The sequence below is a fragment of the Syngnathus leptorhynchus genome, chromosome 7 (genome assembly GCF_054491065.1).
Source record: "Syngnathus leptorhynchus isolate UIUO chromosome 7, UIUO_Slep, whole genome shotgun sequence".
Lineage (NCBI taxonomy): Eukaryota > Metazoa > Chordata > Actinopteri > Syngnathiformes > Syngnathidae > Syngnathus > Syngnathus leptorhynchus.
The window spans coordinates 2,849,528-2,867,633 of NC_141201.1; the positions used below are offsets into that span (position 1 = coordinate 2,849,528).

The 18,106-nt window shown below is 43.1% G+C and overlaps 1 protein-coding gene across 2 annotated transcripts; it reads right to left on the minus strand.

The window, feature by feature from the left end:
- Nucleotides 1-1,963: 1,963 nt before the first annotated feature.
- hic1 (hypermethylated in cancer 1) lies at nucleotides 1,964-16,073 on the minus strand. 2 transcript variants are annotated; one of them, XM_085916422.1, is made up of 2 exons: nucleotides 15,521-16,073; nucleotides 1,964-10,970 (listed from the first exon to the last, which is right to left on the minus strand). In XM_085916422.1, the coding sequence occupies exons 1-2, from the start codon at nucleotides 15,570-15,572 to the stop codon at nucleotides 8,773-8,775; spliced, it is 2,250 nt and encodes a 749-aa protein (XP_085772548.1). In that variant the 5' UTR covers nucleotides 15,573-16,073; the 3' UTR covers nucleotides 1,964-8,772. The 2 variants fall into 2 exon arrangements, with proteins under 2 accessions (XP_085772548.1, XP_085772549.1); XM_085916423.1 differs by having other exon boundaries at nucleotides 15,297-16,073.
- Nucleotides 16,074-18,106: the final 2,033 nt, after the last annotated feature.

Here is an 18,106-nt window from a genome sequence, read left to right on the forward strand (position 1 = left end):
ATTTTGACCATGATTTTTCCCTAATGAAGTGGCCTGTGATTAGGTACACCTGAAAATGGCGGTGTACCTAATGGAGTGTCCTTGTGACGTCACAGATCAACCAGCCAATCAGAAAGTGGGGGGTTGTTTGGGTGTGGCACTTTTCACTTTCATTTAAATTTTGACCATGATTTTTCCCTAATGAAGTGGCCTGTGATTAGGTACACCTGAAAATGGCGGTGTACCTAATGGAGTGTCCTTGTGACGTCACAGATCAACCAACCAATCAGAAAGTGGGGGGTTGTTTGGGTGTGGCACTTTTCACTTTCATTTAAATTTTGACCATGACTTTTCCCTAATAAAGTGACCTGTTATTAGGTACACCTGAAGATGGCGGTGTACCTAATGATGTGTCCATGAGTGACGTCACAAAGACACCAGCCAATCAGAAAGTGGGGGGTTGTTTGGGTGTGGCACTTTTCACTTTCATTTAAATTTTGACCATGACTTTTCCCTAATAAAGTGACCTGTTATTAGGTACACCTGAAGATGGCGGTGTACCTAATGATGTGTCCATGAGTGACGTCACAAAGACACCAGCCAATCAGAAAGTGGGGGTGAGGGCGGGTGTGGCACTTTTCACTTTCAGTTCAGTGTTGACCATGACTTTTCCCTAATAAAGTGACCTGTTATTAGGTAGACCTATAGATGGCGGTGTACCTAATGATGTGTCCATGAGTGACGTCACAAAGACACCAGCCAATCAGAAAGTGGGGGTGAGGGCGGGTGTGGCACTTTTCACTTTTAGTTAAACTTTGACCATGATTTTTCCCTAATGAAGTGGCCTGTGATTATTTACGCCTAAAAATGGCGGTGTACCATATGGAGTGTCTGAATGACGTCACAAAGACACCAGCCAATCAGAAAGTGGGGGTGAGGGTGGGTGTGGCACTAATAACTTTCAAAGTTTCCCCAACCCTAATCCTGTTTCAAATTTTTCCATGATAAAAGACATTTTTAGTCCCACCGGGATTTGAACTCAGGATGTCGGGGTGAGAGTCCAACGCACTACCCACTAGAACATTCACTGGTTTCATGGGGAAGGTACGTACACTACATATGGTTTAATGGAGCAGAGACTTATTGAACTTGATGACATCCCTGTCTCCTCAGTCATGAACCTCACAGCATGTCACTGTCAACAGTCATCCCATTAATATGATCACCTAGCTCGAGGAATGAACCAATCACCTTCAGGTTCAGAGTCCAATACTCGAAGAGCAAGCCACACTATGAAAGTGCGCAGGAAATTTGACATGATGATTGAACCCACCACCAGGTTTGGAGTCTTACTGTATGACTGAGTTCACCATTGACTAGAAATGGTTGATGGCTAGGAATCAAAATTGAAATCTTATGTGAAAAAAAAACCTAGTTTGAAACCCTAACCCTAGTTTTAAACCCTACTTTGAAACCCTAACCCTAGTTTCAGGCATCACCAGTCTTTGGAGAATGTGCCAGACTGGAAACTGAGAAAGGTCACGACCTCTCGCAGACGTCGTGCAGAAGCTTCTGCAAGAACATGGTCACATCGTGAGCACTAATTGACATGATGTTTTATGGCGGAATATTATTATGATCAATTCCTGATGTTCTTTTTGCTTCAGAAGTCTTGTGAATAACTTGAACTTGGGCCCATGAAGGAACAAAATATTATTACATAATTAGCCAGCATCCGGACAAATGCGCATTTTATCTTCATGTCTGTCTAGATTTAGTCTCTTCTCTTGCTCGGATTTTGACACACACACAGAGTTGGTAAAAAAAAAAAAAGGCCAGCTGACATCAGACACCCTTTTGACATTTGACATTTAATGTGTGGCTTCTCAAATTTTGAGGTGCCACCAAGTGGAGCTGCACCTACCACAATATTAGGTACCATCAGAAAAGGACAAAAACATAACACAAAGTATATTTTTTCAAATTTGTTATGCAACTGGACTTTATTGCGAGGAAGATTTGGAGTATAGTGACAAAAGAAATGGCAACATGTTTTCACATTGCAATTTTTCAAAATAAAAACCTTATCGACATCATTTTGATCAGAATTCAATGACATTTTATATTTATATATGTATAAAAAAAAAATCCACAGTTGAAATGTACACAAAAAAAATAACTATAAAAACATTTGGACATGCAATAAATACATTCATCTCATGAAAAGCATATTGACTTTTTTTTTTTTGTCAAAAATAAAAAGCAGAAATACTGTTTCGGTTGTATTGCTTCAATGGATAGACAACAAAATGGCGACATTACCAATGTGTGTGTTTGTGTTTCCATGTGTGTCCCACATCTGAACTTCGGAGTCATCCTCATTAGCTCATAATCCAACCAGCCGCCCAATCCATCAATTTTGCACGTAATCTTTGATGCATGTGCGTTTCGTGAAGACCCCGAGGGTGTGTACGATCTCGGCACGCGTGTTCCCTCCGATTGCCCGTTTCTTAATGATGACTTTTTCAACGAGAAGCGACACTCCAAACGCGGCAGGGCAACCTCATTAAAGCTGATCTAATCTGGAGGCTGCAGGCTAGCCTTGTTTGCGTGTGTGTGTGTGTGTGTGTGTGTGTGTGTGTGTGTGTGTGTGTGTGTGTGTGTGTGTGTGTGTGTGTGTGTGTGTGTGTTTGTGTGTCTGGTTTTTATCACAATATGGGGACGCATGTCTGCTAACGTGAATTACATTGTGGGGACGTCTTTTGGCAACAAAAGCCTCAAATCCAAACGAGTCTGTTAAGTTTTTGGAGAGACATTTTATGAGGACCAAAAACAAGACAAATCCAAAATATGAGTTTGTGATATTTTTAGCTTTTCTCGATGGGGTTTAAAGTGTGTCTACACTTTCATAACTTGAATTCGGCATAATAATCATAATCATATTTTACCCCCAAATCAGGGAGAAGCTCCAATGATGTGACTGTTTTATATGTGTCAATCAAACATGAAATAAGAATTTAGTAGGAAATGTTTGTCTTGTATTGTCTGCATCTTAAAATGAAAAGCAAAATATTGCCACAAAAATGCTACATTTTATCTGCTACATTTTTTGTTGGAAAAAAAAAAAAGAGGCATTTTCAAGTACTACAAAAAAATTCTCTGGTAATGATGTCACATTTTTGTACGAGATCCCACTAAATTCCGATAAGGCACTCACAGCAAACAGTGAATAGAATTTCGGACTGACTTAATCAAATTCAAAATAATATTGCAATGTAGCGGAATGCAATTTGCTATATTTCGATGGCAGCTTTGTTTGAATGATTGTGAAACGTAATCCAAATAATCGCATATTAAATCACAATACTGAGGGGGAATAACTTACTTTTCAAAATGATCCTGCCCGAATTATAAATACAAGAAAAATTAGCCAGACTTCACTTTTGCTGCTATGAGGGCGAGCTGACATGACAACTGAGCCGTCTTACAATGAATGACCTGCATCATTTCCTGAAGGTAAGCACACTTTCAAATCCACTAAGACGCTATTCTCCCCCGCCCCCCCCCCCCTTTCCCTTTCTTATGGTTTGCTTTCTGGCTTCACTTCTTTTTCCTCTTCATCTAAGCGCATGACTTGGCTGCCGGAGGCCCCGGCGCAATTGTGCAATTTCATACATGTTTACTTTGCTGGCATCTTTCTGAAAGCCTATTCCACATTTCCTCTGCTTTTAATCTCCTCCTTGAGGCCCTTTTCTTGGCCGGGGGGGGGGGGGGGTTAGGGGTGTAACCGTCATACAGCGGAGGTCAACGCATGCGGCGGCAGAGTTCGTTTTGGAAATCGATCAGGTCTTAGCGAAAAAGAAAGTAGCCCTCGCTGTAAACATTTAGACAAGTGTCTTCTTCAGCATGAGAAACAGCTGGAAGTAAGTGGATCAGGGCGTAGGAGGGAGGGGGGAGAAGAGGGGGGGGGGGGGGGGGGAAGGTGAGGAAGATTTAGGGAGGGAGAGTCCGGGGCCAGAGGGAAAGCAAAACGTGGGACTTTTAAAAAGTTTTTATGAATGCATGAGGCAATCTGTTAAAGCTGTACAATTTGTGTATGAGTGTACTGGTCATTGACACTATATGGGGACTCAAGCTCAAAGTTGGATTCCAGAATTTAAATTTTGTGGGAGGTGGGCCAGGTAATTGAAGAGATGGGGGGGGGGGGGGCACAAAAGACGACAGAGTGCCCATGCTGTCAACATTAGCGGCAAAGCTCACTTCATGCACACTCATGCAGGAAGAAGGCCATTCTTAGCTTCAGGGAGGAAAATGGACGCTGCTTTTCCTCTGTAATTTGGCACATCATAAAAAAAAAAAAAAAAAAATGAAATAGGCAGCAGACAATGGTGGCTTTTGGCTCCTATGATTATCCACACTAAAAGGCAACGTTGCACAGCCGGCGCGTGAATCCATAAAACTAAAAAGACAGTCAGAGGGATTTCTTTTTTAAGTAACGTCGGGTTAGATGCGGCTAAAATAAATATATGTATATATATTTTGCAATGATGGTAGGAAGATTTAAAAGTCTATCTATCTACCTGCTGGAATTCATCCAGACTATCTTTTTAAAAATATCTATATATTATTTCTATACTGACAGTGTTTGAAATGTTATGGGTCTGGCAATGACATTTAAAAAGGATAGAAATGGCGTAAGTAATCAAGCATGAGCAAATAAAAATCCAATAACCCACATCGCAAAGACTTTTATTTGGATTCGCCTAATGAATGGAATTTCATAAAAGCCTCTTTGTCACTTTCAAAACAGCTTCATCTAAACTACTACGGTGATTTTCTGTACCAAATAAATGCAGTTGTCACAACAAATAAAGAAAATGATACATGTCTGATTAGTTTTCTCTTTTTTTGTGTGTATTGGTCTATGGGGCAGAAATGGTTGAGCCCTATGAACTCTGCCTAGCAACAAGTGACAAAGGCAGTCTATAATCTAAATGTTGTTACAGTTGCAAAGTGTTATAATGAATGAAAAATGATTTGTGTAGCCTCCGCGGTTTATTCCATTGCCTTTGGAAGAGAAATTGTTTTTTTTTTTAAATAAATATACTCCAGTTTTCTTGGTATATAGCCTACCTAAATGCTTGGTAACCCCATCACCCCCCCCCCCCCCCCTTCCCTCCCTATAACGATAAATCTACAACATCCTCGCCGCAAAGCGCTTGAACGCTTTCCAGTGCGTGCGGCCGCTGTTCCCAAACGAGCAAAGCGAGGAAGGAAAAAGCGAAGATAGCGTCAACTTGTTTTGTGAATGGAGCGTTTTAGAAATCCGTGCAGGCTTTTCATAGGCGGACAATAGCTGCGGCTCCACCGTGCGCGCACTCGCGCTCGCGCTCGTTCCCTCTCTCTCTCTCTATCTGCCTCGACACATCCTGCGCCTCGGCCAAAAGTTCACTTCCTGCTCCTCGGCTCGTCTCCTTCGCACCCGCCTGGATTCCCAGGACGTGTATTAGGGCCCGCTTCGAAAAGCTCCGATGGCATAAACAGACAAGCGAACGCTTCCGGCCCGCTGACTCCCGACATCAGCACCACGCGCGGGCGCGCGCACGCTCACGTTTAGTGACAGCACTATGAAAAGTTCGGAAAAGGAACTTCAGGAAAGTGATCGAAAAGAGGGAACTGTAGGGAAAAGAGGAATGGAACGGGAGCCATAATATAGTTGAATTAAAAAATATATTATTTTGATATTATTTTAATGACTAACGTTCATGATTTATGTAACGCACAATGTGTCCGTTGCAGTGATGGAGGTCAATGTGTGGGCCTGGGAGGATTCGAGAATTATCTAGATAGCGCTAGATAAATAAAGTTGAATTGAGTGTTTTGCGTTAGTCATTTGGGAGCTCGGGAACAAGTTGTTTTCATAGTCTAAACGCCTGAGCCAAAGCTGTTAGTTCTTAGATTTTTTTTTTTTTTTTTTTAAAGGGACCTCTAACGTGATTTTTTTTCTTCTTCTGAGTACAAGCACATTGTAAGTTAATAAAAGTGGGAAACTTTTTTTGCGTGGAGAAAAGTTTTAGTTGTTGTTGTGCCAAGTCATTAGAATTTGCTCCGATTGATGACATGAATATAAAATGTTTACTTTTTAGTGTTAGCGGGAGTAGAATGTGGACTTTGTAGTTTTTAAATCAAGTAAACTTTTAAAACTATAGCTACTTAAGCACTTTGGCCACCTTTGAATTTGGGGGGGTCAAAAGTTGGAGACCTATTGCAGTCTAAGTAAACATCTATAATTGAAGTTTTTTTCTTCTTCCAGTGTGTGTGTGTGTGTGTATATACTGTATGTGTGGGTTGGAGCTTCTCCGTGTAAAAAAAAAAAAGTTTTATCTGACTCTTCCCCTCCCTGCTTAGATTTGGGGCGACAGAGGAAAGTGTGTGTTATTTTAATGGATAGGGGGGGCGATTTTCATTAAAACTAGTGAATGAGCGGCTGAAAATTCCCACACTCTCTCACAACACAAACGCACATCAGAAAATAAAACCCCACAATTGTCCACCAAACACACGCCGGCCTCCTATGTGTGTGTGTGTGTGTGTGTGTGTGTGTTGCCTGAAACTCTCGAACACTGAGTCAAACGGGCTGTGAAAAGTCCCTGGAAGCTCCACTCTGAATCCAAACAACATCAACATGGCACGGCGCTCAGCCCCGAGTGCGGTTCTGATGTTCACAGACAGCCCGTGAAGACAGCCACCGACCGGGGCAGACCCGCAGACGCCTCTTTTTTTTTTTTTTTTTGTAAAGACAACACAATGGAAAGTGTACGGCGCATTGTAATAATGATAATAATAATAATAAAAAAAGCAATATCAAATGTCATCGCTCTGCTGTAAAACTGTAATGTATAAACAGACAAGAACCACAAGTTTAAAAACAGAACAACTGCTTGTTTGTATGTTTGTGTGGTAGTGTGTGATGTGTGTGTATATGTGTGTGTGTGTGTGTGTGGTCCTGAGGTAAGCACCAGTTTTCATGTGCTCTACTTTGGCTGGATAAGTAAAAGTGACAGGAAACAACAGGTTTGCTATTAGACATTTGGTACACCAAAGAAGCCCCTTAAAGCAGGGGTGGGGAACACACAACATATGGATTATAAAAAAAATAATAATAAAAAAAAAAAACTTGAGCGGAATTGTTATAAAAAGCCCCAAAAATATTTAACCCACGAGCTTATCAGATTTTTTTTTTCATATATTTGGGATAGTTCCCCACCACTGCCTTAAATGACTGTTACATAAAAATAAAAAGCCCAAAATCTAAGGCACATTGTTGGTTTTTTTTGGTTCGTTTTTTTTTTCAGTTCAAAGTCATTCGGTCCATCACAGTTTGTTTATGGCTTGAAAGTCTTCACATTCACCCTCTGAGGTTGACGTTGGCACTATAGTGGTCAGACAATCGGAATTAAAAACAAGTCAAAGTGTTTTAAAGGTCCTCGGGAATTCTCTTTAGGATAAAAGCATTTGGAATTTAACAAGCTTCAACTGCTCTTGTTTTCTGGCTGCCGCTCGCTCCCGATAGGGAAAAAAAAAAAAATTGCTTTTCATTGTTGTTTTTGGGGGGCTTTGATATTAGCAAAGAAAAGGGCGGGGGGGCTATATTTAAAGCTTCAGACGCTAATAAGTAGCACTGAGAGGATGGCAGCCATGAAATGGGACGTGGTGTGCGCAAATTGTTGGAGAGCAAGCGAGATTTCACAGGGATTACTGGCGCACAACAGCTGGGCCGGACTACAACCGGGGCCTCGTTCTCGTATCGCTGACAGATTAGCAGCTTTGCTAAGTGTGTGTGAAATAGAGCGGGGAAGGGCCGGGGAGATAAGGCGCGTGTGTGTTAAACACTCACTTTGGCATGTCAACGGTAGCGGGAGGGGGTTGGGTTGGAGGGGTCACCGACTTAATTAACCTCAATGGAGCGATTAGTCCTGGTCGCCAGTCAATCACGGGGCATGGCTAAAAGACACACAGGCTAGCGCTAACCAGAGGCGTAGCTAGGTTTTTCAGTGGGGTGGCCAGAGCACTCCTACAGAAGTAAAAAGTCATTGTTGACCATCCGATCCACAGTCAGACTTAATGTGACTTCATTTTTCACAATTTTAAAAAAAATAAAAGATTCTACGTTTTAAATTGGCTTTTAACGTGCATTGCGAGTAAGATTGGTTGAGTTTTGCATTTTCTTTTTTTTTTGCAAGCTGACTGCGAACGGCGTGATAAACAATGACTTTGTGGCCATGTTGATTGATACCATCAGGTAGCTCCGCCCCTAATCCTAAAGCCATTCCCTAACCCGAACCACATTCACACCGTCACCGAGGCGGGAATTCAACCCACGACGCCCATCAGTGGTTCCAAATGAACACATAGTTGAAAATTCAAGAATGAAAAACTCCCATTGTTTTTAAAGTCCAGCTGATGCGGACACAAACCCTGAATCTTGTCCATTTGCTTCTCTTTGGGTGTCGTTATTATACAAAAAAAATAAATAAGCTTTTTTTTTTTTTTGAAAAATTGATGCTTTGGCTCAATGGCTTTTTTTTTTTTTTTGGCATATACAAACATAAATACTGCTGTCAAGCAAGTGTCCCTTGGTCACAGAATTGATAGCCCAGCGCTCCTTGGGCTAGGAGGCTTTAAAGGTTAGATGCATAGAAAGGCACTTGGGAGTCAGGTGCGGAGGAGGGGTTATTTACTCGAGGTGAACGGCGTCAGAATACTGCGTGTGGCATGTGGCGGGAAGCGCTCTTAGCTAGGCGAGTAGCGCTCAATGCTGCGGGCCTCGGAGAGGGCCTGCTGGGGAGGGGGCAGGGCCTGGCACAGGACGTCCATCTTGTCGTGGCCCAAAGCTCCCAGGTGCTCCGACGCCAGTTTGGAGAGCGGGTAGAGGCTCTCCATGGCCTTGGCGTCGGCCACCAACTGCTGCTGCGCCTGCAGGAGGAGCTCGTTGGCCTTCTCCTGTTTGAGCCCCAGATGCTCGGCGGTGTATTTGCTCAGGGGGTAGATGCCCTCGGCAAAGTCCAGCTTCAGCTTGCCCTCGGAGGTCAGGCCGCCGCCGCCGCCGGTGTGCATCTTCATGTGGCTGATCAGGTTACGTTGCTGGGCGAATTTGCCGCCGCACACTTGGCACTCGTACGGCTTCTCCCCGGAATGGATGCGCATGTGCTCGGTGAGGCGGTACTGGCGGGTGAAGCGCATGCCGCAGGAGTCGCAGGCGAAGGGTTTGAGGCCCAGGTGGCTGCGCATGTGGCGGGTCATGGTGCCGCGCTGCGTGAACTTCTTGCCGCAGATGCTGCACGGGTACGGCCGGGTGAGCCAGTGGGTCTTTTCGTGCTGCCGAAGAGTTGCCGGATCTTTGTAGGACTTCTCGCAAGAGGAGCAGCGGTACGGGCGGATCATTTCCCCGATGGTCCCCGAAGCCAAGGACTGGTTGGACTTTGTCTCCATGGAGAGGGCGCTTAGGACGCCGACGCCGCCGCTCAACCCGCCATAGCCGTTGGTGCTGCTGCTGATGTTCTTGCCGATGTTGCCGTTTCCAAGCTCGCCGCCCGCGTTGCTGTAAAGCTCCTCCTCGGTGTGAGTCTCCACGTGGGCGTTGAGTTGCTCCGAGCTGGGGAAGCCCTTGTCGCAGGGGATGCACACGTACAGGTTGTCGCCGTAACTCTCTGGCTCGTACGGAACGTGGAACCTCCCCAAGGGTCCGGAAGGGGACGGGCGGCCCTCGCTGCTGCCCGTCTCCTCGGTGCCGGAGCCGCTCTTGTCGTCCGGACCTTCGCTCTCATCCTTGTGGTGGTTGTTGTGCCGCCGCTCTCCGTTTTCACCGCCTTCCTCCTCGTCCTCGTCTTCGTCCTCGTCCTCGGCCGCGTAGGGAAGCGGCTCGTGTTTCACCCAGCGGTAGATGTTGCCCACTTCTCTTCCCGATTCCATCGCTTCGGTGAGGGTGTCCGGGCTGGGCGGGCACGGGTAGCGGTCGGTGGCCTGCGAGCCCGAGCGATGGAGATGGGGAAGGTGGGGGCCGAGCGGTTGGTTGTGGGGGAACGGCGGCGGAGTGAGGGAACTCGTCTGATCCGTCGTCTCCATTTTTTCAGAAGGAAAGGCCCTGCCGTTGGTTCCATGCGTGGGACTGCCGCGTCCGCTCGGTGTCCCGTCTCGCTCCTCGTCGTTGTGGGTGCTGACCACGTGGGACTGGGAGGGGGTGTGCTGAGACTGGGAATTGGGGCTCTTTTTGGAGAGGTCCAGACCGTAGTTTGGGGAGCAGTTCCTTTCCGGAAGCGCCGAACGTAGCCCGAGTTGAGCCGGCAGGATGGACTGCATGGACGGGAAGGGCTGGGGGCCTTGGGTAGAGGTCGGGGCGTACAGCTCGCCGGCGTGGATGGCCAGCCGATGGGGGATCAGCTCCTCTAGCGGCAGGGGTCGGGGCGTGTGGTTGTTCAGCATCCCCCCGGGAGGACACGACTGGATGACGGGAGTGGAGAACCTGCCGCCTGACCCCATGCCGCCCATCTTTGCGTAAGGCAGGAAGGCGGGAGTGGTGCGAGGAGGGTACTTGCCATTTCTTTTGAGTTTCTTTTTGCACAGAGCTACTAAGTCAAGCAGCTGCAGGTAGCTCGCCGCAGCCAAAACGGCACCCAGGTTGGGCTCGTTGGGAGAGGCGGGGTCCCCCTCGCTGAGGCGCCCCGTGTAGATGTAGTCCAGAATGACCCGGAAGACTCCGGGACTCACCATCTCGTGGTCCAGGTTGATGAGATTGTCGTGGACCACCAAGGACTTCAGGTAGAGGCTGCTGGCCGCCAAAATGTTCTTGTGTGCCCGGAAGAGAGCGTTCTGCACCACAATGATGACATCGCACAGGAATCCTTTGGTGCGTTGGCTGTTGAGCTGCAGGAGGAGATCCCGAGCGTGACTTGGTACTTCCATGGCATCCAGCATCGTCTTCAGTCCGCCACCTACAAACAAACGCACGGCGGTGAGATCTCAAGTTGTGGATTCTTAGAATGACATGAACTCGGTATAACTAGATCAGTGACCGACCGGCACACGTGGTCAAACAATCAACTATGACTCATTTTAGTCTTCAATTAACTAGGCATGTGTGTTTTAGGAATATGTCAGGAATGTTGATTCGAACAAAGAACAGTAGTTTAGTTAGTTAGTTAGTTAGTTAGTTAGTTAGTTAGTTAGTTAGTTAGTTAGTTAGTTAGTTAGTTAGTTAGCTCGCATGGCTGACTGATTTCCTCACGATTTGAATTAAGCTTTAATATACAATTTTTCTTCAGTATTTTCTTAACAATACATTAATTTATATTTCAATAAACAATGTTAGATATGTGATTTAATATACATAATGGTTTTGGTTTTACAGGTTACATCAATTTATACTGTAATATAAAATAGCCTAGCAAAAGTCATTTCAGACAATTTGGTTTTGGGTTTTTTTTTTTTGTCAGTTCCGAATTGTACAAAGCAAGAAGACATGCTTTGCGGGGTTTGTATGGAATACTCCCATCAAACACTAGAATGGCGAGAGTGAGCCTGGAGGCCCCTCTCTTGGGTCCCAACAGTAGACTAGGACAAATCTCCACATTTTCAGCCCTCGTCGGCGGAACGGCCACATGTCACAACACAACAGACCAAGCCAGTCGCAAAGCTGCGTTACATGTATGAAAGTAATTAATCTGCGGTCCTCCTAAATTCACTGGCGGAATTGTTTGACATATGTCGGCGGTCGTGTCAATTGTGCAGCAGAACAAGCAAGTGTGGAAAAGCCATACCAGAGGGGAGGGGCGACAAGGGGGGGCTCGCTCAAAGTCAACGGGAAGCGAAAAAGGTGAGCCGCTGCATTTCTCATCATGAGAAGAAAAAAAAAAAAAACTCAAGTCCGTTCGTCACACGTTCACTTCCTCTGCAGCGGGAGAAACGTGACACAGACAAGTCGAGAGGAAACAAAACACGTATTTTAGAGTCTGCTCGTGGTTTCGAGCACAAATTTGAACAAACGGGCTGCGTCGTGCACCTCGTGACCTTGTGACCTTTTAAAATAAAAATAAAAACGCTCAACGCAAAGTATACATTGTTGATTTGCGTTCGATGGCGTAAAGCTTCAGACTTTTCGGGCCCCGGGGATCCAACGCACACACACAAACACTCAAATTTCACCACTTTAGTCCTAAAGTAAACCACATCACGCGTGGAACATGACGTCGAGGCATCTGAGGACAGTTTACGATACAAAGTGACCCGTTTTTGGGAATACAAGCAAATTCGACAATAAATAAATAGCGTGTCACATTTTTTCTCGGACGGAAAATGACGTTTGCGCCTAAAACGTTTGACAAAGCTGGGCTTTTGCGGCATGGTTTTGATTATGTTGATTGTTTAGCATGGTTAGAGGGGGAGGAGCGCATATAAAAAGTAATTTGCAGTCACAATAGACATAAAAGGCTAAGAAAATATTTTTGTGAAAGAGGAAAAAACTGCTTTAATGAAAAGTAATGATGTGGTTAACTGGCAATAAATGTGGGGGAAAAAAAGAAAATAGAGAAGGCATTGGAATCAAGAAATACATTTTAAAATAGAACATTTTTCTAAAAAGGAGATTTCAAAAATATTTTAAAAAATGTAAAAAAAAATACCAAATAGGACATGTTTAATTAAAAAGGATCCAATTCATCTGGAAAAAAAAAATAAAATGTGAAAGAAACTAATTTGACATCACACTTGATCCTTTCCCAAGCTGTCATTTTGGAGCGTTTCCACTTCTGCTTTCCATTAAGGGGCCGTCATATTTTAACATAAATTTTTAGCCGCCGTCTTGCATCAAACCCAGCGTAGCCCTTTAGTGAACTCTCGCAGTCAAGTGACGACACTCGGCGGCCCAAGAAGGCCTTACTGCCTGTGCAAAAAAAAATTGCAAAATGTTCAACCATCCGGAACGTATCCGTCCCAAGAAAATTTCTTTAAAAGGACAAAAACGTGCCGAATGAAATGCACATGGAGCACAATTTACATAGTAAGTATTCCTTTGAAAAGTGTCTGCTTCATTTTGTGTGCACTGTCAAAAAAAAAAAAAAAAAAAGAAGCTGGACTCAAATTTCCAAGGTATGTCGGGCAATTCAACTAAACATTTGAGGTTTCAAGCAAACAACTTGTTTTCTTGCTAACAGTGTTGCCATAAACCTCAGTAATCAATTTTTTTTCCCCAATTCAAATGACTTTTCCAGGCCCCCCAAAAAAGTTTTCTTTTTTTAACAGCGTGAACACACAAAATCAAATTCATCTCCGTCACATCAACACACCTGACATCTACTTGAACGCTAAAAAAAAAAAAAAAAGTGTACTCTGCTTGTCTAACACGTTTGCAGAAGAACCGCACCCCCTCCCCTCCAAGTATCAAAAGGTGAAAAGGTCACGCTTCAGTCACATCAGCAAAGCCCGTCAGAATCAACTAACTTCCTGTCTGATTACATCGAGGAGAAAAAAAAAAAATTAAAAATCACACCATCGTAGAAAACGATGACAAACTAGTGATGGGAACCGGATTGGGTAACATGTCAGATCAACCTCCTTTGCAAAATGCCAACACACCGATTCATGGCGGCCTACGTTCTCTTCACACATGCGGCACGCAACTCCCCCCCAACCCTCCCCTCCCTCCCCCCTACCTCACCCTGAGCGTCTACTCCGCACCCAAAAGAGTAACAGCAACTCTATACTGTACTAATGAGACATGTCAACAGTGCACAAAGACACACTGACAAATAAAATCCCTGGCTGTCAGCAGGGCAAGCCAAAAATTAAAAAGGAAAATATGACAGCAAAATGAGAATCTAACCATTCTGAAAACACACACACACACACATCACAACACACACACTGGTAGATTGGTCAGAAACCTCAATAGAAAAGCCACATCATAAAATTTTTTAAAAAAAGGTCAAATGGATTGACATATGTACGCCATTAAACTGTAAAATACATAAATAAAAGCCAAATGTTGCACATAGTTGTTTTTATTTCTACATTTATGTCTTGTTAATTGGTGGATTCATGTTCCACTTTGAAATGTAAAAGTATGAAAAGATGGAAAAACTATCAGAACAGTTTCTCCAGCACTGTAAAGCGTTGACATACTTTTTTTTCTTTTTCTGGTTTTTACATTGAAGGGTTACTCATCGATTAGGACGTCAATGCTTTTCACGGCTTTTCAAACAAAACGCACGGAAATGTTTCGGCAGTAGGATTGGCATGTGATGACATGTTTTTTACGTTAGAACATTACTGATTTAAAAAAATAATAATCATCATCATTTGCACATTTTATGTACTTATGTTAAAAACATTTTTTGTACCGAGAATGTTTTTTTCTGGTTTGATAAGATGTCGTTCTCAATGTTCTTGGCATTCCATAAAAAATGTGGAAAATGTCATTTATTCAACTACTAGTGTCAGTTGATCACACTTTTCTTTTACGGGTTTTGGAAATTTAAGAAAAACAAATCACTAAAAGGTCATTTTCAGCACTTTATGTATTTCAAAGAAAAACATGAAAATATGGACAAATGTCATTTGTTCAACTGAAACTTTCTGTCTCTCTATTTACCTTTAAGGACAAGTTATTGATGAAGATCTTTTTTTTTTAATAATTGTCAACATTTGCTTTTTGGGACAAGTATGAAAAGGAAAGACTTGACTCACGCAGCGTATGAATGACAGGATCACCCACTTGACGATTTTGGGATTTTACAGTTCCTGAATTCATTAAGGGTTGTCATCTGATACTTCAAACAAAAAATGCACGAGTTTAAGATTTACTTTCTTTTTTGTTTTCCTATATTAAAGGGTTGATCATCGTCAATGATGATTTTAGACATACACTTCAAAGCAAAAAGATGAAAATATTGTAAAAGTTGGATAAACTGAAAGCTTTACTTTTAATGGTAGAAATGTCCATTTTTTTGTGACAGTTGTGTACTGAAGATCACTTGGAATACTTTTTTAAAGCAAAAAAAAAACCGTAAAAATGAGGCGAGTAGCTTTTAAGTCATCATCATTTTTGACGTAGATGATTTTAGACTTATCTTTAAAAATAAGCAACGTGAAAATGTGACTTACAACCTGCATGACTTGTTATACAAAAGCAAAAAAACGTGAAATGTGAAAAAAATCTTTAACGGTGCACTTTTAGGACTCCGTGTCTTTTTCCTTGCTATATTTTAATAATCATCACCAACAGCGATCGTATCAAACGTACTTTTTAAAAAACCAAAACTTACGTATGAGTGACATAAATTTCCTGCTTGGTATTTTCTCCAAACCAAAAAAAAAAGTATCGGCAACCGCAAATCTGCATCGAAGCAGGTTGAAACAGGTGAGAGCAAAACGTCGAAAAATCAACTTAGAAAAAAAAAAAACTCCCCCAAATAAATATGAACAATCAAAGCACAACAATGGTGTTTTTTTTTTTTAAATGATCTTTTCGAAATTGTTTGCGGCTTACCTGCATGCCCGATGTCTGCTGCCATCCCATCCGAGTCTGCCTCAATGATCATGTCAGCAGGCTGCTGCAGTCATATCTGACGTCCCGAGTGCCAGCCTCCACTCAGCCATGCCAGCGTGCTTTTCACCAGCTCTTTTTTATCATTATTAATTGATACGAAAGCTCTCGTCGGCGGGATCACGTCCGTCCTCCCACCCACTTTCTCTCTCTCTCTCTCTCTCTCTTTTCTGCCCCTCCTCTCTTTTCTCATCCCCTCCTATCCAACTCAAAAAAGCATCAGTTTCCTCCCTGTTTTTTTTTTTCTCTCTCTCTCTCTCTCTTTCTCTTTCTCTTTCTCTCTCTCTCTCTCTCTCCTCTACTAATTTCCTCAGCTATTTTGGAGCAGCAATAAGGCGCACACGAAGTGGTGGCGGTGATGATAATGGAGCCTCTGTGAGCTCGCCTCCAGTGTGATGTCAGTCTATAATAAAAAAGCAAGAAGGTAACACGGAGGGCAGGAACTTCAACTGACCCCAACTTGAACTTCTCCACGCACATCGTCTTAAAGGGACAGGCAACTCTACTGGGGGGGGGGGGGGGGGGGGGGGCTTCGTGGGAGATAGGGTGGTCCCGCGAATAGTGAAACTTTAGTATACCTTTTGTATTTGATTTTTTTTTTTAATGCTACCCCTAAATAATATAAACTTCCAATAAAAGTGAAAAACTGAGCTGAGTCCCCGCCCCAAAAAGAAGCCTATGGAAAAAAAAAATGTAAACAAAACTGCACAATTATTCTTGAATAAAGAATAAAGTTTGACTCAACTTAATTTAGCTTGGTTTGTGCTTTTGCTTAAAATCAGTTGTCTTAAATAAAGTGAAATATGTCGAGTTGACAGGACTTTTATGACACTTGTGACCAGCTTGTTCTGCTGAGGTCCGCTCGAACCACAGACGGACATTGACACTTTACGCCCTACAGTGACACCCAGTGGCGGAAATACAGCAGAGGAGAATCGGGAAGGAAAAAAAAAATCTTTAAAACCTGATTCAGTCAATGTGTATGTATCCATCCATTATCTAAACTGCTTATAAAACACATAAATAACAACAGCAATTAAACGAGTAATGATAAGGAAAATACTTTTGAACTACGAGTCAAGAACATTTTGATCTAATTAACCTTGGAATATTTTTCCATATATATATTTTTTTTCATATATATATATATATATATATATATATTTGATATATATACATTGAAATATAGAAAAAACATTTTATCTAATAAACTTTGGAATATTTTTCCATATGTGTATATATATAGATATAAAATGTATATTTAATATTAATTACATAAAAATGTTCTTGAATATGTATTTTATATATATATATATATATATATATATATATATATATATATATATATATATATATATATATACACACATTAATATATGCCTAGCATCACTTTCTTTTCACTTTTTACACTACACTTAGCAAAGGTCATGACCTCTATAAACAAAGAGTGTTCCTGAGATTTCAATCTGCTCAGTGTCAAGCACTCGGTGTGATTGAAAGAACTAGAGCTGATTAAACGTCTCATTTTTCAACCAGGGAACGGCTCGTTCCTTAGCGCGCCTTTGTTTAGTTTTGATGGCAACAGCATGCGATAATGTCACAAAGGCCCCCGGTGGCTTCCTCTGGGCGGCCGATCCCGGTTCAAGGTGCTGGCCGGCCGCCGGTGTGCGGAAGTGATCCGCAACACCCCGAGGAGCCCGGGCCGAGGAGAGGACGAGCGCATTGTCTCGGGCTTCCATGTTACCCTGATGAACTGCTGATAAACTGGCAGACAGACATTGGAGCGGCCTGGAGAACGCATACGCTTCATGGAGGATGTGACTTTTTCATCCAAGGTCCAAAATAGTTTCCACACAGAGTAACAGTGTCATGACAAAAAAAAAAACTTGTCACATAGATTGTCTTGTGTGGATACTGACGTTTCTTTCGATTTTACAGTACAGCGGGTCGGGCAAACATTTGAATTCCGTAATCCAATTTTTCGTCTCATCTCACGTGTGCCCTTTTTCAGCGCAGCTTTTGTCTTTGCAGACTTTATCTGACTTATCAATCAGCCTCCTGAGGCTTGTGCTGGACTTTTAACTTGTCAAAACACAATTTTAGCGAGCCGTAGTCTGGCGCTAATAAACCCCGAACATTGAACTTTTTATGAACTGCTGTAGGATTTTTTTTTTTTTTTTACATAAACACCAAATTGCTGGTTGTAAGTAATAATTGGGTTACCACGAGAAGATCGTCCAGCAGCTTTCCACCTAGAAGAGCACAAAAAGTGGACATAAGACAGAAGCTGTACAGCTCAGCCACTAAATTACACAACATTCCTGCAAGAGTTGCAGGTCCACGCCATGTGACGCGGCGAGGAGCTTGCGCAGGGTACGGAAGATCAAGTGGAAAGCATCTTTCCACGCGGAGGACGTCTGGCAGCAGATCGGCCGCAGGCCCCCTTCGGCTGCCTGAGGCCCCCGTCGCACTTTGGATTTCCACTGGCCTTTATTGTCTTGCGGCTTGACACGATGCAGGACGCGCCAC